Source organism: Arachis stenosperma, chromosome 1 (assembly GCF_014773155.1).
Source record: "Arachis stenosperma cultivar V10309 chromosome 1, arast.V10309.gnm1.PFL2, whole genome shotgun sequence".
NCBI lineage: Eukaryota > Viridiplantae > Streptophyta > Magnoliopsida > Fabales > Fabaceae > Arachis > Arachis stenosperma.
In genome coordinates this window covers 124971373-124990667 of record NC_080377.1, presented here as the reverse complement: position 1 = coordinate 124990667, position 19295 = coordinate 124971373, and the positions used below count along the sequence as shown (strand labels likewise).

The window sequence follows — 19295 nt, the reverse complement described above, 5'->3', positions numbered from 1 at the left end:
GTGCCACTGAAAGTAACATGTACCCATTATTACTATTTCTGAAATAGAGAAAACATTGGCATTGTCCTTCTCATAATATCTTACACAACCGGTACACAAACTTTATTCATATCGAAATACGCTAAACTCTATTTTCAACCCCACACCCACAGACATATATCTAAATAAGTATCTCCTTTGATAGTGCTGCATATTCACAGGGCCTAACCATATATATATAACAGTACTAAGCATTGACGATCACCCCACCTGCAAAAAATCGCACAATCTAAGCATGATTTGATATCCCCAAAAGGCCAAAACACAATAGGCTGGGGAAGAAGTCACGTACCATTTGGATGGAGAACTTGGCCACTAAAATAAGAAGATTCCTGAAGGGATGCCAAGAACAAATAACAGGGTGCAATCTCCGATGGTTGAGCTGCTCGCTTCATTGGCACCTCTGACCCTAAACTCTGAATCATCTCGGCAGGCATGGAAGCTGGTTGTATTGGCGTCCAAACCGGACCCGGCGCCACCGCATTCACCCGAATCCCCTTACTCACCAGCATCTGAGCAAGCCCTCTTGTGAAGGCCACAATGGCTCCCTTCGTTGCAGTATAGTCCAGTGCTTGAGGACTTCCATTGTAGGCATTAACTGAGGTTGAGTTGATAATGGAACTCCCTTCTTTCATGTGAATCAGTGCATGCCTGCACACACCCTTTTGGGATCATTATATATTTTATTCTCTATTCTAAACAACAATCCATGCCTGATTTTCCATACCTGACCAAGTAGAACTGCGAAAACATATTGGTCTTGAAGACTCTTTCTAGTTGATCTTGGGTGATTTCCTCGACCGATTTAGTCAAGTGCTGCTCGGCTGCATTGTTAACTAGAATATCAATGCGTCCATATTCTTGGACAACATGATCAACAAGCTGCTTGCAGTTCTCATCAAATCCAATATCCGCAGCTATTGCCAAAGGATCTTGTGCATCACTTTTCTTGGATTCTAGCAGCATCTTAAGTGTGTCATCCTTGTCCCTGTCCTCGTGGCCCTTAACGTATGTAAATGCAACTGTTGCACCCTCTTTTGCAAAACACACACACACTGCTCTGCCTATCCCAGAATCACCTCCTGTCACCAAAGCCACCTTACCCTGTATATGGCCAAACCATTAAGCCAAAACAAACACTGCATTTAGATAACTTAGCATTAACACCTATCACACAGTAACACACCGTTATTGTGAATTTATGATGCATACCCAGAGCTTGTTGGAGGGCTTGTAGTCTGGACTTATGGCTTGAGGAATCGGATTCATTATGTACTCTTTCCCTGGCTGAGTCTCCTGGCTCTGAGGAGGGAACTTAACATCCTTGCTCGCCATTTTTGAAGAATGAGAGGCAGGGAGATTATGTGGTGCTGTGCTAGTTGAGTTTATGGTGTGAGAATATATAGAGGTTGAATTAGAACTTAACTAGGTATTGCTGATTGTTATGATGAAGAGATAGGTTTGTATTGGTAAGGATGAGTTATGTCCCCGAAGTCTAATGTGCTGGGGTGCCACGTAGAGGTGCATGCTGCCAACGTGTCATATTTGGAGGCACTGCCACTGTTCTTCACGACAAGGCAATCTAAGATCCTTGGCCAAGCGGTAGGGTTAAGCAGCTTGTGTGTGACCATGGATGTACAAATTCCACTTTTAAGTTCCATGAGACCATGACCAGTTTCTCCCTGGAAAATGGCCTGAATGTATAATTTTACAACAGAGATGCATGCATCAAGAAGAGTGTTACTAAGTAATAATCCATAACCATACTCTAAACAGTAATATCCAAATTATGGAACGGTAAACATGGAGCTTATATATGCAGCATTTTATTTCTTCTTTGCTTCTCTTGTTTCCATTATGGGAAGATTATCAGATGTTTTACTGTACTTTGTTGGAACAGCGCTGTTCTTAGCATTACTTGGGGGAGTAGTTTTTTTTGTCGTTTTCCTTCGATGTTAAATGGCAATATTATCCCAAAGTGTGCGTCGCAAAATTACAATGTTGGTCAGCTTTGAGTGGGTTGCCACAATCCTCTCCGCGCTGTTACGTTCATATTTATACAATCTCATAATTTGGTTAACTATTATCACTTGTTTTGCAACAATCCATGTCATTATCTTTGTATGAATAACTCAACCTCATGGTCAACCATCAAGTACTTTAATTTAACAATTCAATTAAGTTTCTTTTAAAAATTATATATTTAATCTTTTATTACATTAATTTAAAAAAAATAAAATAAATATTTCTAAAAATTATGAATAAATTTAGTATCTTTTTAAAATTAAATACACATCTAAAATATAAATTAAATAAATTTAAAATTAAACCTTTCTCTATATTTCTTTTAAATTGTTATTTTGATACTAATACTAATTTTTAAATTCGTTTAAATTTTACATATTTTAACAAAAGTTTTCATAGAAAACTGTTTTAATTTCTTTTGATTTTTTAATATTATTTTTCTATTTTCATTTTAGTATTATTATGAAATTTTTTACATTTGCAAATTTAAACATTTTTTATGAGTTAAATTTTTATTTATAATTTTCATAATTTTTTTATAACTCTTTTTTCTTTGATCTAATTTTTAAAGATTTATATTTTGATTTATCAATTCTTATTGCTAATTATTTTATTTTTAGTCTAACGACTCTTGTTTATTTTTGAATTTTTTAAATAAAATTTATTCTAAATTTGAGATTTTAGAAAAAATTATTTTATATTAATTTAAAAAATTTAGTATTATTTCAAGTAATATTAATTAGAATTATTAATTTTTGATCTATTAACTTAGATAATTTAATCATTCCTCTAATTAAATCTTTTAATTTATTTATTGATTTAACTTTATTCATAGTTTACGTTTCAATTATTAACCTACATTTTTTTTAAAAAAATTAACTATAGCCAAATAAACAACTTTACAAAAAATTTTTGTCAGCTTTATACACTAGTGATGTATCTAAATTAACATTACAATATAAAATTGCATTTACATACTTAAAATTTTCACTATATCTTAATAATAGCCTATTTTTTTTAGACTTCATGCACACTTCTATCTCAAAAGAATTCTCATTCCAAAATATAATTATTCGCACAAAATAAAAAATTAATTAAAAATACACATCAAAATCGCTTAAACCCTTTACAGATTTTTATGTAGCTTTTTATTTTTTCTAATTTGTGCTTATCAAAATTTATTTCTATCGCACTATCCCTTTGTTGTGCCCAAAAAAGTCTAGCCCTAGATTCATCTATTATATTGTCATCACAAACAAAAGACTCATAGTGTTAAGCTCATTTTGTTAAGCCGACTGCCCAAAATAATCTCCACTCGGTTCCTCTAACTAACCCCAACTCACACAATCTTCTCAAGCTGCCTGCCTTATGCCCCTTGTGCCAGCTTTGTCAACAAAGCTAAGATTCAAATCTTTCAAGTACGCACAACGGGACGACCGGTTTTTTGCCCATCATAATCCTCTTTTGATGCATTTGTACGACACATTTATTCCACCGAATCAAACCATTCACTTTAATTATATTAAATCTACACGGATTAACTGATTGGAAGAGAAAAGTTCCAAATCCGTACAGTAGAACAGGTGATAACCTTCCTCCATTATGACTTCGTGACAACCGAATAAAATCGTTAACTAAATACTGCATGCATACTGACAGGAACACACATCACATCAGAAACGGGATGAAAGGGTAGAATTGTGTAGAACTTTGATAACAATAATAATAATAATTATATTATTGATTGTAATAATGAGTGTGAAAAAACAAATTATTTTAACTTGAAAGCAAAGATGATATGATTTTGCGTGGTGACGTCACGTGTGATTTTATCAAAACACTATAAGAAGTTTTAATAATGGCGATACATTGTACAAATACAGTCCACGTATGTGGAAAGCCCCTTCAAAAGAAGTGCGCTGGCCAAACCAATTCTTTAAGCCGTTAGATCTTCATGTCTTTCGAGAGGATGGAATCTTTTGGCAAATATGGCTGGAACTTTCGATTTTTATGGTTTTGCATATTTTCCCAGGGTGAGTTATCATTTGCAATTTCACAAAATGTCCGTGTGCTTTTATAATTTGTTACATATGAAAAGCATTAGAAGAATTTTATTGTTTAATAATGATATGCATTAAATGTTTATTGAGGATGGATTTTCTCAAATTTTTTTTAATTGTTTTGTAAAATATAATTTTTTATTTTATATTTTTTAAGTGAAATTAAGAAAAATTTGTGACAAAAGATATTGAATGATTAAATATTACACTTTATCAAATAATTAAAAAAATTGAAAAGATCTACTCCTATATTGTATACACCGCTGTGCACGGCATATATATTTTGTATTTTTATTTTTTTATATGTTCTCGAGTTTTATTTCTAACCAGAAATACAAATATTAGATGTAAGAACTTCTTTTTATTAGTAGTATATCGAATTTAATTTTGATATATTTATAGTATAAAATATTTAATATAGTCATCTAATTATATTTTTTATCATTATTTACATATTTAATATAAAATATAGTTATTTTTATTAATATAATATTATATAATTAGATACACGTATAAAATTATTTTATATTAATAATATATCAAAATTAAATTTATAATATATCATAATAAAGAAAATTGAGAACAAATAACGATTGTTAATATTAAAATACCATTCTTCAAAAATGAAGAATTAATGAATCAGAAAAGGTTAGGTGCACATTAAAATTAGTTATTATATATTTGTATATAAATATATGTATAATTTAATTCATTTTAAATATATATTTATATCTTAATATATATTTTATACTAATAATTGATTTTTATAATTAATTTTAATGTGTATTTAACATGATCGAATAAATCAATTCTCGAATTATCGAACTATAACTCAACCATTAATTGTTTTATATAATAGCAGTGTAACTGTTTTTACATTTTCTTGAGTCTACATATAAATAGCTTAGTGTATATAATATTATGAAGTTTAGAAAAAAAAATATAATTGTGATTGAGAAAATTTATTTTGTACGAAATTGTAAATTAAATTTTAACCAAGACTGTTGTGCTTAGATTAGCTTATAGGCAATTTATTTTCTTTTTTCTTAGCTTTCACTTTTAAAAAAATAAAAATAAAAATAAAAGTCAAGAGAAGAGAACCCCAAAAGGCCAAAACGTCGCTAACTCCAAGTTCTGAACGTTATTCAATTTTTTAATATTATATGGGAACAAATTGAATTAGCAAAAAGGTTTGGGTTAGAAACACAAAGAAAGGAAAACCTGCAGAACAAAGGCATCAAGAAGATGCGGTGGGAAAATAAAAAACAACAGGCTCACCCTAGAATTCACCTAGACATATACATATAGCAATATACTAGTTTGCTAAATATGGATATACAGAGAAACTAAGATTCGATTTGATGACGAAGTCCAACACGAAAAAGGTTTGGAGAGAGTAGGACCCTCGCTTAAAAAATTATGAATGGAAATGACCAAATTAGGCCTAGTGAAAGAACAGAATTGCATGATGCATGTACATGTACGACGAGGACTTGGCGGTTATGGTTAGGTGTTATGATTTATCACGTAGAAACTATTAACTAACTAATATTAATTATCGGTGAAAACTCAAGTGAAGTCGACTTTACGTGAAGTTGATACCTGAAAATCGTTAGATGAAAATTTAATCAAATCAATCAAATTATTTAACGATTCTCAGATATCAATTTTAGGTGAAGTCGATTGTACCTGTCACCTTAATTATTTTCTTATACTAAAATTATTGATCTCTTACAATTTTTCATGACTTATCCCCTAATTGGGACCCTCTCAGAAAATGAAGATCATGAAACATTTGATCTTAGCTTGTTATAGCACCACTCTCAGGATGAACGAACCGACAAAAAAGTAGTATACGTACGATGCCCGTTGTTCAGAGGAAATGAAAATATCTCTAGCTACAACATTATTGAGCTGATGCACAAAATCAAATAAATATTTAGTTAAATTTATTGAAGAATTTTCCTTTAAAAATTTTATTCATATTTCTGTTGATAAGATATTAATAAATGAGTGGTGGGGGTGGCTTATCTACTTGGTTCATCACTGGATAACGGTGGTACTGCCCTACTAGTATGTTTTTCTTTTTAATGAGATAGGGAATCACAAAGCCAGAATATTCAATACGATGGTATTTGTTAACGGCATTACAAATGTTACTTTCTCATCAGTTGGCGTTGCTCGAATAATAATAATTCAGTATTAGAAAAAAAAAAGTTAGACGGTTGGATGAGTTATGTGAAAAGAATAATAGTTATGAATCTTCACAAATTTCTTGTAAGGTAATAAAATAGAAAAGATAGGTATCATGATGAGATTCCGTGCCAATCATGTGGTCCAATGTATAATATCAGGGTATCCTCAATTATGCAACAAATCTTGCTTTCGAGGTTACAGCGGCCCAAAGAATAATAATTGATTGATAATGTCATTATTAAAGGCAAGTGGCCTAATCCCAAAGCTTACGGATACAATCATATTCACCGCTTTATTTTGCCAACAATGCTGATAGAATCATCATCTGAATAACAAACGCCGACTAGGAACTTATCGTATTATTAGAGGAATAATTGTTGTTATTTATTATTGGATTAAGATTCCCAACTTAACAATCCTAAAAACACTTGAATTTATAGCAAAGTGTTCAATAAAAAATGTTCCAAAGAAATGGCTACGTAGCCAAAACTGCCAATATCTGCAAGTTGATTTGTTCATCTGTATGAGTAAAAGGGGAAAGAAAAAGATGGAAAACTAATAAAATATCTTGCATCAATAATGTGTGATACTGTGATTTGATATCATACATATCTTTTGATTGCCATCTTATACATAACAGTAACACACATGCACTGTACAAAATTAAGTGGACAGATATTATTAGAAACAAGGATAATGTTATGAGACCAGATAAGGTCATAAGGAATATCCACCGCTTGTCCTTGTCCACATGGTGAAAGGGTCACAATACTTTTTAGTATACCTTCTTATAATAGACTATAGCTAATAGTAAGTATACATGACATTCCTATGTACAATAATTGACCATACAATTATTATTATTATTATTATTATTATTATTATTATTATTACCTGCTAAAGACTAAAGAATTAGACCCTTAAATGATTGAAATTGGCGGCAACGTAACTAATAATAATCAGTAGAACTTCCTTTTCCATAATCATGCAGTTTTGCAGAAGGATTATTGGTGACATCAACCTCAAGCCTCACCCATTTCTCGGTTTCAAAGAATTGGCCATAGGAACCTGGTGAGAAACCACTCTTGTATTATTATTATTATTATTATCTTGAGACTGCTTTTGATTTTTGGAACCAGATCTTCCTTTCCTATACTTCCTTCTTGGCTGTGTGGACTGTGGAATAAACACGCCTGTCCCTTTGCTTTGTATTCTCATAGCTTGTTCATAGAACAGAGCAGGATGTGGAGGAGCATGAATTGCTCCAGAGAAAGACTGAAAAAGAAGTAGTTACAAGCTAACATGTTAGAAACAAATAATAATTATATAACCTCTTTTCAATATGACATATTTCGTGGTAATTAAAAAGGGTTTGAATTGAAAGTAAACCTGAAGAGAGTCTGCAGGACAAGAAACAAGAGGGTCTTCATCTTCATCCATGATTAAGAGAGAGATTTGCCTGTTCAAGTCTGCAAAGAACAGATCATCATCCAGTTCAACAGCAACCTCCATGTATCTTGTGTGTGATATAAATCTCTGAGTTAGTAATAGTTTGGTATATGGAACCTGTGTTGGGAAGAGTTTGTATCTGGTTCCAACTTTGTTGTTGTCCCACAACTCACGAGATATGAAGGGTTTTATATAGGGTGGGAAATTAAATTAAAAAGGGGTAAGCATGGGAGAGTTGAAATGTTTATGATGGGCATGTGAGTTGGTGGGGCCATAATCACAGTTGGCCAATCTGTCCAAAGAGAATCATGTTAGTGTGTTTGTGTTGGTATGGTGGATGATATTATCCATAGTTGAGGAACAACCCATGTCCAGATATCTAATCCAAGATTGGTTTAATCCTTATTCTTTTAGCTTACTTGGTTGTGGTTTGTGGATAGTACCCTCTTTATCTATCTCTCCAAAGACAGCAAGTTATGGTTCATGGTATTCATAGTGCGGCAGAGTTACTTGTTATTTGTCCCAAAGGGTCCTTATCTATCCTGTTTTGTATCTTGTAGCGGTTGCTCATGGTTAAGATTCAACCAGCATGACAAATCTTGTATGTTACGGTCGCTGGATCTTCATGTTGAATCATTTAACATTGAACAACTTGCTGTGGGTCCCAACTAACAAATAGTGTATCAAAAGTATATTGGGACCTTTTTGGAGGGACACTTCAATACATTAATCTTTGATAGCTACTGTACACACAACTTGCTAACCCTGACTGTGTTACTCGTCAACAAAAGTGTTTGTATCTCAGCAATAAAAATGTTGCCTCTTCATCATTTTCTATTTGTTTGTGACCATTTCTTGCATGTATAATGTCTACCTAAGTTATCCTTTTATTCTTATAAGGACATATATATCATATATGCAATAATTTTACTAATGCAACTATAATTTTCAACAAAAAGAAAGTCTTGGAACCACCGCAGTTGAGTTTTTTCCGCATGATCTCAAAGTCATGAGTTTAAAATAAGAAATTAGTCACCGATTTGTACACTAAGTTGTCCTACTTTAATTATATACTTCGGCACTCGCATAAATAATTATTTTGTCACTCGAAAGATTTTTATTTTGACAAAATAACTTAATCATTCCAGATAATAGGTTGATGATTAGACTAATTGGTCAACTGAAGAAGATATTTGAGAGTTTTTTGGTAAAAAATAAATGTATAAATTTGTTTAGACAAGATCGAAATCTTTTAGATACCAAAATGGCTATTTATTCTCCACACTCCCATTATTGGCATGAATTTATGGAGAAGTAACTCCCCTTAGTTAATATATTCGAAACGATTATGTAAGCGTGTGATTTGTATTTTGTAGTGAAAGCAGTGTAAAATCATTCCTTGGATAGGGATGAGAAAATAATAGTGAGTAAATGGGTGGTAGCAGAATGTTCAAAGGTATCAATCATGAAAGGGGAGCAAACGATAGTCACATGTGCGCACTTGCCTAGAACAAAATGAATTGACAATCCATCTCAATCTTATCAAGATATTCATATTCAAAGAAAACCACAACAATTCATTTAGAGATGAAAGACGGTATTGAGAAGCACTTAATCAACTCCATATATCCATACTCTAACATAAGCGCATGTGATGCCATAGCTCAACTCTAAAGTTTCACATGGCAGTAACTGTTAGCCTTGCGGCCTTGACTAACAAACATCAGTCAACACGGCATGATATGATATCATATACCTCATAGGCTCATACCAAATTACTAAATACTAATAATGCTTGCAATTGCAAAGCCTAGAAAATTTCAAGCACCAAATCATTGTACTACTATTGTACATATGTCTATAACCCCATCAATTCCCTAGAAAACGACACCTTATATTTTTCTCAGATAAGAAAATTTATGGTCCTTTGTGCATGTTGTGATAGAGTGATATCTCCCAATACAGGGGAAGGGAAAGCGTGCATGCAGATTCTTTCCTAGTACATTATAACCAAAACTACAAGTGTTATAACAAACAGGGCAAACTATTCTGTAAAGTTCTCCTTGACAACTCCATCAATGGAACTGTCACAAAAACATTTAAAATCTGCTTAAATTAAGAAGTGACATATGAATACCATATTTTTAATATTTTTTTAAGTAAGAATCTTTTTTTTATTTGCTTGAATTTTTTGTATAGATATTTTTTTATGAAAAATGCTTGAAAATCAGTAAAATTTATTATTTTTGACTATCAATCTAATTTTTTTGGTCTAATAATTCAATTATATATTTTTATCTCATATTTTTAAATATTAATGATTAATTAATAACCAAAAATAATAAATTTTACTGACCAAATAATATTATTTTATTTGTCTTTATGTTATTTTTTGTTAGTTCAACAAAATTTAATATTATGTCATAATACATCTTTTAGATGAGAAAAGATATGTCAACACTATATTTCTATCATGTTTCAACACAAATTTACTAACGGAATAAGCCACGAACCATAAATCATTAAATCCCCACCTAATGACCTAAAAACAATAATTAGAATAAATCCTATAATGGTCTCTAAAATTCACGCAATTATCCGATTTATAGTGGTCTTTCAGATACAATTCTAGACATCATAGTAGTTCCTGTTATCGTTTTAGGTGATGAGTCAGCAGTCACCAAAACGTTGTGGGTTTAGTTTGACGCCCACTTTGGCAAGAATGACGCTATTCAAGTCAAATTAAGCATGTAAAACGGGATTAATCAAACACCCTCACTTCACTCGTCTTCTCCACTTTCACCCTCCCTTTTCTTCTTTTTCTTTTTCCTCCTCTGTTTATCAATGGCATTGCCGTAAAGTTCCGTTGATAGGGTTAAAATTCTTGCGTCAGAAAGACATCTGAACAGATCTCACTTCGTCGTTTGTCTCCTCCTCCATCATAAGCAAGAGGTTCTTTTTAGTGAAGATAATTTCTTTTTATTCTTTTTTTGCAATGCTTGATGGTTCTTCATTATGTTTGTGTTGTGAGTGTAGTTGATGGTGTTTGCCTTTTTTTTTTTGGTCAATGTGGTTCTAGGGTTTGATTAAGTTGGGATTTTATGAGGATGCTCTGTTTAATTAGTTTACATTTTGATGGTTCTGCATTCTCGCAGTGTAGCCGGATCCGATGGAACTCCCCATGTTAGTGCTACCATCTCCTATCATGGTTTCTGAATATCAACATTAATCATCGATGAAGTAAAAAGATATGATAAAAAAGAAGAAGAAAAATGAAGAGATAAAGTGCACAACATAAGCGCTATATTAGGGATTAGGGTTATATACTGAACCCGGAACCAAATTGAAAATAAATTGGAATTAAGTCATGTCACCGAATAGGAACTACTATGGTGTTCAGAGCTGTATCTCTGGGAGAAAAAAATTAGGATATCGAAGAGTGACCATTATAGAGATTTACTCCAATAATCATTATTCCTGTAGAAACTGGGGGAGTGGGAGTAGGGGTGTACCTGACCTTGCGGCCCGATGGGGCAGTGCCAGCCCGATGCCGCTGGTTCCCTGTGATGAACACGTGGCACTTCTTGATTGGGATCTTGACGGGGTGGGGCGCCAGCGGAGGAAACATTAACAGGAGGAGAAAGTAGGGTTCTGCCATCGATTATGGTGGCGAGACCGCGATAGTTGTTGATTGGCACTCACTGATGTCAATAGAATAGAGGTGCTGTGATTGTTGAAGATTCTTGCACGTGTATACACTGTACGGTGCTAACTCTTAAGTCATTATTAAGTTAACAGGAAAACCCGATTGTTTTTAATAGTATTGCCACAGTAGATTAAAAACAAGCTAATGATGTGAATTTTGTGAAATTGAGACGCATTCAAGAATTTTGGTAATTATACTTTGTCATGTGCTTTCCCCCATCTAATCTATTGATTTATGTGCTGCAAGTAAGCTTGTAATCCAAAAACAAAAATTGGGCTTCTTCTGAAGACCAATAATTCCCTGTAATGAGCTAAGAGGATTTGTTGTGTTACATGTTCCATCTATGAGAAGCTTGAGATTTTAGTATGAGAGCATAGAGGAGCTCATTCCATGTATCAGGCACACCGGGGAGACACCAGTGGCTGCAATCTTGCCGATGATGAGGCACAGGACCCACAACTGGACCCAGATAATATATTGATGAATGCCCATCTTTTCTCTGACCAGTCATGTGTGTCACATTCAACACACTCAACTTCATACTATTTCTGTTTGCTGATGATAACACAGAATTTGCTATCTTGAACTTGGACCAGTTATCATTAGGCACCAATGACGACCCAATCTCTGGTAGTGTCTCCAAATTACACTTTCCACCGTTTCTCCAATCCCCGCCTCTGTCCAAAACACATCACACCAATTCAGTTTCTAAAGAACACAACGTTAAAATTAAAGATGGTTGAAACTCACGTACAATTATCTTCATGTGAAGTTAATATTTAAGAATTGTTAGATGATTTGACATGTCTGACTAATTATAAACTTCACGTGAAAGCAACTGTATTTTAGTGTTTTGTTTCAAGTGCCAAAACAAACCTGAAATGCACTGGGGCTAAAGTACGAAAGAAAACTTGTGTCTTGCTGGTATTAACTGTATCTTGTATCCAATTCAACACTGTCTCAATGGACCTCTTATATGCATCTTGTACCTGCATTTCCATCTTAACTTGCATGCCTTGTTGGAAATAACATCCTCCTCTTATGGTCTTCTCGTAATTCCACCAGTGCCCTGTGTTAAGAACAAGGATATCGGCATCTTTCCACTTCAAAGAGTTCCAATCCATTTTATCCACTTTCAGTGTTGTCCTAATCTTGGCAGCAGCTCCGGCGGGAGGCCGGCCCTGCAATACCAGAAATGGTGATCTATAGTATTCCACCGTGCAGTTATAATCCCTGAATTTGAACACCAAGAAGCCCTTGTGCTTTGTGATTGGGCTGCCATTCACTTCGTAGATTGATTCCTTGTTTTGCACTCCAGAAGAGAGCATGCATAAGAGTGACTCCCATTGGTTTCTCCCAATTGAATCACCAGCAAACACTATCCGTTTGTTTCGCAGTTTCTCCAACATCATTGTTGCATTGAATCTGTTGTTCATTAGCAATGCATTAACCAAAGTTTATTTCACTTAATTTTGCATATAGTTCGGACTTCAGAGACAACAACAATATTACTAATCAAGTGAGTGCATAGCCACTGATCTGATCCATGATTAACTGACATAATCACATAACTATGAGGCCATTGTGTATAGCAGAAATGACTGAAAATTCACCAAGATCACATTTCCATTAAAAACAATAAACAAATACATTTATTAAGAACAAGAGAAAAGGGTTTGCATCATTTTCCAAAAGGAGGAAAAGACAAAAGTATCACAAATAACGCGGAAAAGGCAAAAGAAAACGACAAATATTTAGGAGTAAAACAGGATGACCCTTAATTATATTCTTCCACCGTTAGTTAATTGCGTAAGAGAGATTTAACTTTATTGGAGTCCTTCTTACTTCTTACTAATAAGTAATAACGTAGAGCCATCCAAAAGAGACTTTGAGATTATGCTGTGAAAGTTGTCATTTTCACGGGTTTCAAATCCCAAAAGCTTAATGTTGCATAAAATTAAAGTCACTGTAGACAACGGCTAGCAATTGCAACCCAACCGTTCTGTCGCTGTCATCAAGTTTCTGACAATTTCTCCTTTTTCTTCTTTTTCTAAATATCATAATTCATTCCAAATTTGAAAACAATCAACAAAAATCATGAGAGGCTACCTGGGCAAGTTGCAACCTTTAGGTTGCCATCTCCACTTGGTGTAAAACAAGTCCCGCCGTCCATTCTCAGAACATCGGAATCCTTTATCGAGAAAGCTGCAATCTTTAGAATGATAGAGAGGGTAGCTCTCATCCCAAACCCAGTTCCCATCAAACAAATCGCAGCCACCACCATTTTCTTGAAGGAATTCAACTCTGCCTTCCCCAGAAACAGAGCCTTTCATCTGCAACCAATTGAACCTCTTGGGCTTATCCATGGGATTGGGACCAAATCTAGCAGCAAAATCTCTGTTATCCAAAAAGAAGAAGCAGCAAATGACAAAGGCAGTGACAAGAACGAAACCAATAGCACCCAGAGAGGATTCAAACAACCTAAAGCGCTTAACCCTCCTAAAAGCTTCATGAAATTCTTGCTGTGCATGCGATGGGCTCCAAGGAGAAGACATCAGAGTTTTGAGAATGCGGGTATTGCGGTAACGGTGGCAGTGACGAGTGATGTGTGATAATGAGACAAAAATGAAAAACGGAAACTTGTAAGAGGAGAAGTGTGGCATGCAAGTAAGAGAAGGCCTTTATGCCCCCACCACAACTCAACAGTTAACAGAAGAAGAATGCTTTGCTTGGTAGGTCAGTTATGTAAATGTAATGAATGAAATGAATATGCCAAAAGAAAGATACATATGGGTGTTGAAGAAGCAAAGGAGAGTTCCACTGCCTTGCAATTATTTCCTACACGAACTCAGACCGGTGGACTTGAAGTAACACAGGATTTTGTGAACGTGGGGTTGAATCCCACTACTCAAATGTGATAAAAACGTGGGGGTAAGGGTGAAAGGGCAAAGAACAACTGCAGAGGACACGTGTCGGTGCTACAATGCATGCGAGTCAGGGAATTGGGCTTCTTATTGGACCGTGTATACACGCGCAAACTCTGTACAACGTTGTTGGCTTTAAGTATTAACCGTTAAAACTAGAAAACTACAGGACCGACACGGTATTCTCATTCTCATATGGAGGGCAATTTTTTCGGAATGAGAGGTAAATATTTAATTAAGAAAAGTTTAGGTAGATAATAAAAATACTAAATAATGTGAATAATTGATAGATTGGATGTTCAATTCACTACGTGTGCGACTGTGCGGATAGTTATTCTAATATTAAGATTTATGTGGGTAATTTAGAGATAGTGTGTTTTTATTTTATTTGGCAAATTTTTAAAGCTCATTATTCATATTATTCACAAAAATCAGTATCTACCTAGCAAAGTCTAATTAATTATTATCGAATTTATAATTTGTATTATATTAATTTTTTTTTTTTAAATGAAGTGGTGAGAGTCAATGTTGATCAGTGAAGTGTTGACCGGTTGAAGCATTTGAGAGTCACAAATATCCTATTTATTTGTAGACGAGGGTGTAGCTTAGGCAGGAAAGGAGAAAATGAGGAGCAAGGTAGTATAAGCAGAGGTGATTAAGTGAAGGTTCTAGGATGATGCATTTGTTAATTAGTAAAAGTGAAATCAAAATTGGAAGAGGATGTCACGTGAGGGGAGGATGAATTGTAAAAGAAGAAGCAACAGATTAGGACTCACATGGGGATTGTCTCCTGCAGATCAATTCATGTTATCTGTTTGAAGGACTTGCCACTTCCATGGTTCCACGAACCATCTCCCCCCCAATTTAAAATTAACAGTATTACTACAAAATAATCACAACCGGATCCATGCTATTCACCATTCACTGCAGCAGAGCAGTTATCATTATTGAATACTGGATGAAGGAATCTTAATTCGTACCAAGCACCAACTACAAAGCAATTACTCACAATGCTGCATTCATCCATTTCTTTTTTTGGGGAAAACCAAAAATTTACAATTACCTGTATTTTTTTATGTTGGATTCTTCTTACAAAAATTTCAGGCCTAATGGACCCCTGGAGTTATAGTCCACTTAGTTTTGGAGCCGGGGGAATAAATTGATTGCTGTTGTGGTCTAGGTTCTAGCACAATGGTAATTCACTTGCTTCGAGAGTAACCAGATGTAGATTCCAAATTTGACGGAAACCAAATAGTGGAGAGAAACTATTAAAGTGTTGTGTATGTATAATGTTAGTGAATTTGTGATGTAATTATATTTAGTTAAGAATTATCCAATTCATCTGATAAAAAAAGACATCAGTTTTAGAATTATTTTTTATTTCCAACTGTATTTCTCATTGTAACATGTCAAAAACTAATTTACTACACATGTAAATTTTATTTGAAAATCTATCATTAGTCAATAAATTACTAATCCACAATGGTTAAAGATGAGTTAGCTAACCCACTACCAACTCAAGTTAGTTCAATTTTATGATTATTAGCATGATGTTTATTTACTTAATTTTTAATCAATTTTATTCTTCACTGCAGTTTTGAAAGACATTTGTCCTGCCGGTTAATGCTGTGTGAAACCTATAAACATCTTGCAAGGGCAACTAATTTGGCGTGATCTTTTCTTGAATCATTTCCTTCCCTTCTTATTCGGGTTTTCTCTTTTCATGCCTTTATTTCCCCATTCTCAGTGTATGCTGCATTGGAATTTAGGAAATCTAACAAAGAATAACAAATTAACACCAGAGAGATTATATAAAACAAAAACCAGCCTTATTAGATTGGAAAGAGCATAACTGTATGTACATGTAGATAGAAGAAGAGTAAGTTCTCTATCTTATGAACATGGTTACACCCTTAATACTTCAATTTACATGGGCTTTGCAAGTGATACGCTACTGTGTTGCTGCCACAACTGCTGGGCCCTCCACCTTGAAAGTAGCACCCCAGATGTCGTCTTCATTAGCAAGGACAGCAGTGATCTTATTGTTTGGGTTCTCATAAGACCTCAAACCCCCAACAGCTGTGGAGTAGAAACATCCTTGAGGAAAAGAAGCAAGAGACTTGCCACAAGCACGTTTAAGCAAATCTGCATCATCAGCAAATGCTACATAGCCATCGGCAGTTATTCCCCAATATAGAGGTGCCTTGCCATCTTGATCCTGTCAAAGTCAAACAAATGCTAATGATGAGTCGTGAGGAACTATTACCAAATAATAAATTTGATATTCTTTTTATGTGCTCCTTATATATTTCTACTGTAATTAATTATAACAATTGAATCTACATTTACTATTAATGAAAAATTATCTAAATAACACTAATGGTTGCTTACAGAGGCCACAAAGAGCGTAGAAGTGGATTTGTCAAAAAGAATGAAAGCGAATGCGCCACTGAGATGGGAAACCACGTGATTGGGAGGGTAGGGTGCTCTGTCACGCAAAGCTTTGTAAGCTTCAATCACCAGAACCACTTCATTTGCAGATTTGGCCAGTCCGTACTGTTGCCTCAAGCTCCCCAGGTTCTCAAGCACTCCCGAAAACACGCAGAATATCTCATCTTTCACGGCGAACGATCTGCCATTTTTTATGTGTAAACTTCTCATTCAATGTCAAAAACAGATTATTCTTTTAATTATTAAATCAATAAATAATAAATTAAACTGGAGGGGAGGAGAATTAATTTCTTAATAAATAAATAAACTATAACCTTGATTTTTAATTTTTTTACAGTATCTCTCAATCTCTCTATCCGACAGATAAGAAATAATCCGCTGCAATCCTGAGCTTCACTTAAGGGTGAATTCAGTTATACTTAGAATACAAGGAATATGCGTGGCCTAGTTTATGGGAATCATCGACGACTCCAAAATGGAAAATTACATAAAAAGCATCGTACTTCTCCCTACCCTTAGTACCCTACCAACCTCTAATTAGATCAAGCGTCTAGCTTTATCTCTTCCAACCGGACTTATAATAAAAATATATTTTTACAATCTCAAAAATTCAAATACAGAACTCTTTTATTAAAATATTAGATATTTATTATTTTTATGAATTTTATTTTTATTATATATCATATTATATACTTAATTTATATATATATATATATATATATATATATATATATATATATATATCTCGCTAAGATCAGAATACTTAAGCTTGATTTAATAAAATTTTTTATTTTTTAAAAATTGGAACATTTATATTTAATAAATTAAATTAAAAATAATTTTTAATAAATACAAATAATAATAAATATATTTAATAAAATAATTTTTAAATTTTAAAAATATTATAATAAATACTAATATAATAATTAAATTTAAATATTAATTAATATTTAAGATTATATTAAATTTTTTAATTTTAATAAATATAAATCATTTTTAAAATTTTTATCTTAAATGCTTTAAAAACACTATTTTGTTTTCATCTCTTTAAAATCACCCGAAGCCTTAAAAATTTCCAAATAGAAAACAAAGATGCAAGTAATTCTAACTTGAATTATTGATGAACATGTTGAATTATGTATGATGTATGAGCATATTATAGATATAAAGTGGGGATCGGAGGAAAGGAGAGGGTAATTGTGGAAATTCAGAAAGTAATATGGTGGCATAATAAGAAGAGAAGCATGCAGACAAACCTTGGTCTCCATGGCGACTCTTTGTGGTGGCTATAAGCCAGCTGAACATCATCACCCACCTCCACCGACACCGCCGATCCGTTACTCTCTACGAATCGCTTCACTAGCGTCTCCGCCGTGCTCTTTGGCGACGGAGTTCGGCTTCCCGCCGCTACCAACTCTTCCGGCGCCGACACGATGGAGCTGCTGAACACACCCAACATCTCTTAATTCCTAAATTCAATCTATATATCTATCTCCACACAAATCACAATTTCAAATGAAGTAATAATAGAATGGAATGGAACCAAGTGAGAGTGTGGCTTTCTTTATATAGACCGGCGGAGGGGACCAACCCATTTTCACTGTCTTAATTTAATTATTTATTCCATTTAGTTAAAAATGTTTTAAGAGTGTTTCTTTTTTTTATTTGTACTAATTATTTAAGCACTTGATTACTACGGAGAATAAATTGAAAAATTAAGAATCAAATTTTTATATTTTTATTCTTAAATAAAATCCACAAACAATCTTGGAAACAAAAACTAAATTTATATTTGTTTTTGTAAGGGGATGATTGGAACATGTGGCGCAAGGAACTCACATAAGGCCATGATTTTTTTGTCACTGGAGCCAGACATCGTAGTGAAATACTGGCATACTGCAATGGACCCCAGTCCACACTAACTTTTATAAAGTTTACTCTGCTTACTTACTCAAAATTATTGTCTGTTTTGTCCAAAAACAAATTATTGTCTGTTTTATTTTAATTCATTAAAAATAAAATACATTAACTTTTTGACAAATGTAAAAAATAAAAGAGGAACGAATTATCATTTATCAGCAACGACGGAGGCTGATGCGGAAGTATCTAGAATTTCCTGGAGCCTCCATTTACTTAAGAGGTTTTGTTACCGTTTTTATCATTAAAAGATAGAATAAACGTCAAAATTAATTGTCAAAAGAATTTTAAATTAGATATTTTAATCTTCAACAAATTTATTATTTTAGAAGTTTTGAAAATTTATTTCTCGTCAATCAAATTAATTATTTTATTGCATTCAATTAAATTTTTAATATATTTTTTAGATAAATAAATTTTTAATAAATTTTATTATAAAATAATTAAATTTTAAAAAAAATTAATATAAAATAAATTAGCTTTCTTAAAAACGACGATAAAATAACTAATATGTTCAATGAGTAAAGG

At 33.4% G+C, this 19295-nt stretch overlaps 4 protein-coding genes across 4 annotated transcripts; all 4 read right to left on the bottom strand.

Moving 5' to 3' along the window:
• Positions 1-226: 226 nt before the first annotated feature.
• Positions 227-1374, bottom strand: LOC130933957 (glucose and ribitol dehydrogenase-like). The gene is made up of 4 exons (XM_057863551.1): positions 1252-1374; positions 767-1143; positions 332-690; positions 227-249 (listed from the first exon to the last, which is right to left on the bottom strand). The coding sequence occupies exons 1-4, from the start codon at positions 1372-1374 to the stop codon at positions 227-229; spliced, it is 882 nt and encodes a 293-aa protein (XP_057719534.1).
• A 5512-nt stretch (positions 1375-6886) lies between these two features.
• LOC130936221 (uncharacterized) lies at positions 6887-8195 on the bottom strand. The gene is made up of 2 exons (XM_057866294.1): positions 7710-8195; positions 6887-7595 (listed from the first exon to the last, which is right to left on the bottom strand). Exons 1-2 carry the CDS (start codon positions 7830-7832, stop codon positions 7350-7352), a joined length of 369 nt encoding a protein of 122 aa, XP_057722277.1. The 5' UTR covers positions 7833-8195; the 3' UTR covers positions 6887-7349.
• Positions 8196-11600: 3405 nt separating this feature from the next.
• On the bottom strand, positions 11601-14220 carry LOC130941960 (protein trichome birefringence-like 10). The gene is made up of 3 exons (XM_057870619.1): positions 13585-14220; positions 12352-12900; positions 11601-12152 (listed from the first exon to the last, which is right to left on the bottom strand). Exons 1-3 carry the CDS (start codon positions 14136-14138, stop codon positions 11804-11806), a joined length of 1452 nt encoding a protein of 483 aa, XP_057726602.1. The 5' UTR covers positions 14139-14220; the 3' UTR covers positions 11601-11803.
• A 1986-nt stretch (positions 14221-16206) lies between these two features.
• Positions 16207-18396, bottom strand: LOC130940699 (stem-specific protein TSJT1-like). Its single transcript, XM_057868916.1, has 3 exons — positions 18107-18396; positions 16791-17031; positions 16207-16617 (listed from the first exon to the last, which is right to left on the bottom strand). Exons 1-3 carry the CDS (start codon positions 18307-18309, stop codon positions 16351-16353), a joined length of 711 nt encoding a protein of 236 aa, XP_057724899.1. The 5' UTR covers positions 18310-18396; the 3' UTR covers positions 16207-16350.
• Between the last annotated feature and the right edge of the window lie 899 nt (positions 18397-19295).